The following is a 5,303-nucleotide window of genomic DNA, read 5'->3' as shown; positions in this document are numbered from 1 at the left end:
TTTATTAGAAAGAATGTAGACATTTAAAAAAAATCCCCACTGTCATGAACATAAATTGAGGTTTTCAGCCCTGGTATAAGCTGAATCAAAAAAAAAAAAAAGAAATAAAAAACCCAATAGTGTATTAACATTTTTTCATTCATTTGCCATACTGACAGTGCAAATACACATCTGGTCTAAATGTACAGATTCCCAAGCAACGACGTACACCTTTCTTCGTCCTCCGTGCCAAGAGATGTAAAAGCTTAAGGGCCAAACAATACCAAATGTATAGGCTTCAGAAACCGTCCAAGTTAGGGCATTCACTAGTTTTAGCTGAGATACATCTGGAACACTGACAAGTGATTACTTACATACAATAATGCAAAGTAAATTTTTTGAAAAATAAAATTCAGTGGAACAATCTTGAAGGGCAAAAAGGAGATTCCGACACAAGCCACAGCGTGGGAGAACGCGGAGGGCGCGACGCCCCGTGGATGAGCCGGTCACGAACCACAAATACTGCCTGAGTCCATTTGCACAGGGACCCCGGAGGAGTCAAACTCAGAGACAGAAAGTGGAAGAGGGTGCAGGGTGGGGGAGCGGGAGAGGAGTCAGTGTTTAGTGAGGACAGAGTTTCAGTTTTGCAAGATGAAAAAGTTCTAGCGATTGGTTGTGCGACAATGTGAATGTTAACACTACTAACCTGCACACCTAAATATGGTTACCAGAGTAAATTGTATATTCTGTATTTTTTACAACTAAAAATTTTAAAAATAAGAGAAAAGCGATAGAACAGTTCTATCTGAAAATTACACACTTTGCATCTATTTAAATCTACAAAGAAAAAAATTGAGATGTCAACTTTAAAAGTGTGAGCGGTACATGTTTTTCAAGATTCTATTAGAGGCACTCAAGACAGACAGTTGGAGGCCATAGCCGAACAGCCTGGGGGGTCGCCTCCATCCGCACACAGAAGTCAAGCCCCTGGAGGTGCGTCCATTGGAACCCGCAGTCTGTTCTCCCCGGAAGGATGGCCTAGGCCCTGGTGATGTTCCTCAGGCAGCTCTGGAATGAAGGCCAGCTGAGTTCTCCAGAATCTTCAAGAAAGCCCCTTAGAACTGCTCTGAAAGGAATGAGAATCCCACCAGGTGTGGCATGTGCCGCCCACAGGGTGGTCCCATCAAATCCAGCAAACTAGGCCAGGCGTGATGGCTCACACCTGTAATCCTAGCACTCTGGGAGGCCGAGGTGGGAGGATTGCTCGAGGTCAGGAGTTCGAGACCAGCCTGAGCAAGAGCGAGACCCCCATGTCTACTAAAAATAGAAAGAAATTAGCCAGACAACTAAAAATACATAGAAAAAATTAGCCGGGCATGGTGGCACATGCCTGTAGTCCCAGCTACTCGGGAGGCTGAGGCAGGAGGATCGCTTGAGCCCAGGAGTTTGAGGTTGCTGTGAGCTAGGCTGACGCCACTGCACTCTAGCCTGGGCAACACAGTGAGACTCTGTCTCAAAAAAAAAAAAGTCCAGCAAACTTGTCACTGCCAGCCAAGGAGCCCCAGAGGAAGTGTCCGCTCTCAAGGGACCACATCCTGGACGGCACAGACACCCCCTGCAGCGGACTCCACCGGTGGACGATGAGGAGCTGCCCACCGGGCTCCCACCTGCCTGGGACGCGTCTTCCTGGGTGGGGGCGCCCTTCCCACTGGTCCACTCCTAGTTCAACTGGGAAGCTGGGGAGGTCTGTCCTGGCTCGACTTTGCTTTTGAGAAGTGAGGCTGGACCTCTTCTCAAATATTTCTGCTCATCAGGCATTGCCTTTTGCTTTGTTGTGTTTCCGGTAATGCCCACCCCGACGCCAGCCCCGTGGCATAGCCCACTCTTCTGTGCCCTGAAGCTGGGTTATTTTAACAGGTTCCCAAGCGTTCTCCTTTTGTTTGCCTTAAACCAGAAGACAATGGACGTGTCATTTTCTCGTTTCAGCTGCAAGTGAACTTGCTGTCCAAATTTTTGCTGATTGCGAAATCTTGCTACGAGCAGAGGAACTTTGCGACGGCCATGCAGATCCTGGGTGGGCTGGAGCACCTGGCCGTGAGGCAGTCCCCTGTGCGTCCACCTCGGGCCTCGCGGGCGTGGGTGTGAGCACCGCAAGGCCGTGGGCGTCTCACCTGTGCCTTCGTTTCAGGCCTGGAGAATTCTCCCTGCAAAGATGGCAGAGATCCTGGAGGAGCTGAAAGCCGTGGAGGTACTAGCGCTCGGCGCCCACCTGGGGCCTCTCCTTACGGCCTGCCTGGGTCGCAGCACCCCAGACCCGGGAACCCTCCAGCCATCTCCTGCGGGCCTCTGCCACCCACCTGGGCAAAAGTGCTGCCTGCTGGGGTGCGCTGGCCCGACTGCCCTGCACAGGCGACAGGTACCCGGAGGACGGGACCGAGACCTGTGGCTGGGGCCTGAGCTCGGCAGATGGACAGAGGCCTCCCCAGGAGATAACAAGGAGATGCTGCTTGCAGCAGTCAGGCATTTCCCAAAATGAGGCAGTGGGAGCCACGGAGCAGGCACGGCCTGTCCCAGTCCTGGAGCTCAGAGCCCAGCCTCAGCTCTCTATGGGCGGGGGGAGCTCGTGCACGTCCTCCCTGGACACACAGGTGCAGGGCCCCTTCCGCCGTCCGCCCGGGTCTTATCCCAGGAGCCCTGCAGAGCAAGGAGAGGGTTTCGCCATTTCCGCACCACGGGGTGAAAAGCTCTGGTGGCTGTCGGTGCTCTTCTTGTCCCTGCAAGCTTAGGACCCAGGGACTTTCAACCCACGATCCAATAGCGCAAGGCGCATTCTGGACTGGGCGCTAAAGCAGAGTCTGTGCAGGCCCTGTGCACGGAGCATGCAGGCATCACCCGGCACTGGCTGGGCTGAGCTGGCCCCCGCCTGAGCCTCTTGGCCTGACGGCCCCATCTCTCCCCTGCCTCCGCCCCGCCGGGCTGCCAGGTCTTCCTGAAGAGCGACAGCCTGTGTCTGATGGAGGGGCGGCGCTTCCGGGCCCAGCCCACCCTGCCCTCGGCCCGCCTCCTGGCCATGCACATCCAGCAGCTGGAGACAGGGGGCTTCACCATGACCAACGGGGCCCACAGGTGGGGCAAGCTCAGGTGAGGAGGGACCCAGCACGACCACGGGCCTGGGGGACTCAGGTGAGGGGGACCCAGCATGACCACACACCTGGGCTCGGGTGAGGGGGACCCACCATGACGACACACCTGGGCTCAGGTGAAGGGGACCCAGCATGACGACACACCTGGGCTCAGGTGACATGTCTCCTCCTGTCCCTGCTCTGCAGAGGCTGGCCCCTCAACTCCCCCTCACTGCCAGGGGCCTCAGTGCTCGCCTTGCCGCAGTCATCTCCTTCTCTGCAGACGGTGCATAACTACGGCCTCAAAATGCTCCCAGGGCCTGTGGTGACCCCCATCTGGGGATCTAGGCACACCTTCCCCCCACCCCACCCCACCCCCTCATCTGCAGCACAGAGGCCACCCAGGTTGCAGCCGCCACCCCTGGGCACACACCGTCTGGCTCACCCACCCCCTCGGGCCCCTCCCTGGAGACATACACTTAGGACCCGCGGTCAGGCCTCAGCCTGTTCCCCAGTCCCACTGTTCACCTGCCCAGGGCACCTGGGGCCCAGCCACCCTGCACACTGCCCGGAGGGCACAGACCAGGGGCTGGTTGTAAAACCCACCACCACCACCCCAGAGGCTGGCACAGCCCAGGCCACAGAGGGCCCAGCCTGTGTCCGAGGGGCCCCTCAGAGGCCTGCAGCCCACAGCTCTCCTCCCTCACCCCACGACCCCCCACCCTGCGTCTCCCCTCACCTTTCTCTGCCATCCGCCCCAGGTCAGGCCCTGGCCAGCCGCTCACTCCTCCCAGGGCAGACGCAGTGCCTAACCTGCTCAGTGCAAACCCCCTTCTTACATGATCACCAATTTTAAAAAACCATTTACGATATACCACAGATGTCTGCTTATCGTAAGAGACCAGGAAACCCACGTCAACAAAAAGGGAATGGAAAACTTCAGTTAACGCCACGATCTGGAAAGAATATGGGCTAACAGTTAGTGTTTGCTCTTCCGGACGCTGTGTGTGTGAGACAGAGAGCATACTGACGCTTGTCCTCCGATCGACAAAAACGACCTCACTCACACTGGACGTACTATTTCTTCATCCAACATCGCACCGGGAGTGTCTGTGGGGTCAGCAGCTCCCTGGGCAGAATCAAGGGCACCTGGTTCCGAGTTCCCCATGTTTGGGATTACACCCTGCGGTGTGCTGGTCACCCTGTAACAGCCAGTTCTCCAGGAAAACAAGCCTGGTTCATAGCGTTTACTGATGCCCAGGGTGCGAGCACCACAGTGGGGCACGTGGGAGCCCAGCTCACGCCGCATGTGCCACGCTGACTCCCAGGGTGTGAGTGCCACACTGTGGCACGTGGGAGCCCAGCTCACCCCGCATGTGCCACGCTGACTCCCAGGGTGTGGACGCCCCACTGTGGCATGTGGGAGCCCAGCTCACGCCGCATGTGCCACGCTGACTCCCAAGGTGTGAGTGCCACACTGTGGCACGTGGGAGCCCAGCTCACGCCGCATGTGCCACGCTGACTCCCAGGGTGTGAGTGCCACACTGTGGCACGTGGGAGCCCAGCTCACGCCGCTTGTGCCACGCTGACTCCCAGGGTGTGAACGCCCCACCGTGGCATGTGGGAGCCCAGCTCACGCCGCATGTGCCACGCTGACTCCCCTGTCTGCCAGGCCCTGACACCAGGAATCCCTTTTGGAACCCTCGGCCCCAGCCAGAGCCGGACACAGCAGGTTTTCAATAAACATTCATGGACTGAGAAGTGAGTGGACGGACGGACAGACAGACAGATAAAAGGCACTGAAATGAGGTTCGGTCTTGTGAACACATGCAGAAAACCCACCCTTCAGTTTTTGCGCTTTGAGGACATGCCCAGAACTCACTTGCCACAGGCTGCTCCTTCTACGCGGCAAACTCGTGTCTTTTTCTCTCCCCCAAAGAAACATAGCCAAGGTGGTGAGCCAGGTGCACGCCTTCCAGGAAAACCCCTACACCTTCAGCCCCGACCCCAAGCTCCAGTCGTACCTCAAGCAAAGGATCGCGCGTTTCAGCGGAGCCGACATCTCCACCTTAGCCGCGGACAGCAGGGCCAACTTCCACCCGGTCTCCAGTGAGAAACACTCGCGCAAGATCCAGGACAAGCTGCGGAGGATGAAAGCCACGTTCCAGTGAGCGAGCTCACGGCTGGGTGTGGAATTCCAGA

The 5,303-nt window shown here is 57.0% G+C and overlaps 1 protein-coding gene across 1 annotated transcript in view; it reads left to right on the top strand.

Moving 5' to 3' along the window:
• The window catches only part of KNDC1 (kinase non-catalytic C-lobe domain (KIND) containing 1), a 64,631-nt gene extending 59,328 nt beyond the window's left edge, over positions 1 to 5,303 (top strand). The window contains exons 27-30 of the mRNA XM_012660677.1: positions 1,966 to 2,088; positions 2,168 to 2,227; positions 2,963 to 3,120; positions 5,041 to 5,303. Coding sequence (XP_012516131.1) covers positions 1,966 to 2,088; positions 2,168 to 2,227; positions 2,963 to 3,120; positions 5,041 to 5,272 — 573 coding nt within the window. The 3' untranslated portion in view covers positions 5,273 to 5,303. The remainder of the gene's footprint in view (positions 1 to 1,965; positions 2,089 to 2,167; positions 2,228 to 2,962; positions 3,121 to 5,040) is intronic.

The sequence above is a fragment of the Propithecus coquereli genome, unplaced genomic scaffold (genome assembly GCF_000956105.1).
Source record: "Propithecus coquereli isolate 6110/MARCELLA unplaced genomic scaffold, Pcoq_1.0 Scaffold673, whole genome shotgun sequence".
Lineage (NCBI taxonomy): Eukaryota > Metazoa > Chordata > Mammalia > Primates > Indriidae > Propithecus > Propithecus coquereli.
Note: the sequence above shows the minus strand (reverse complement) of the source record. Positions and strands in the feature narration are given on the sequence as shown.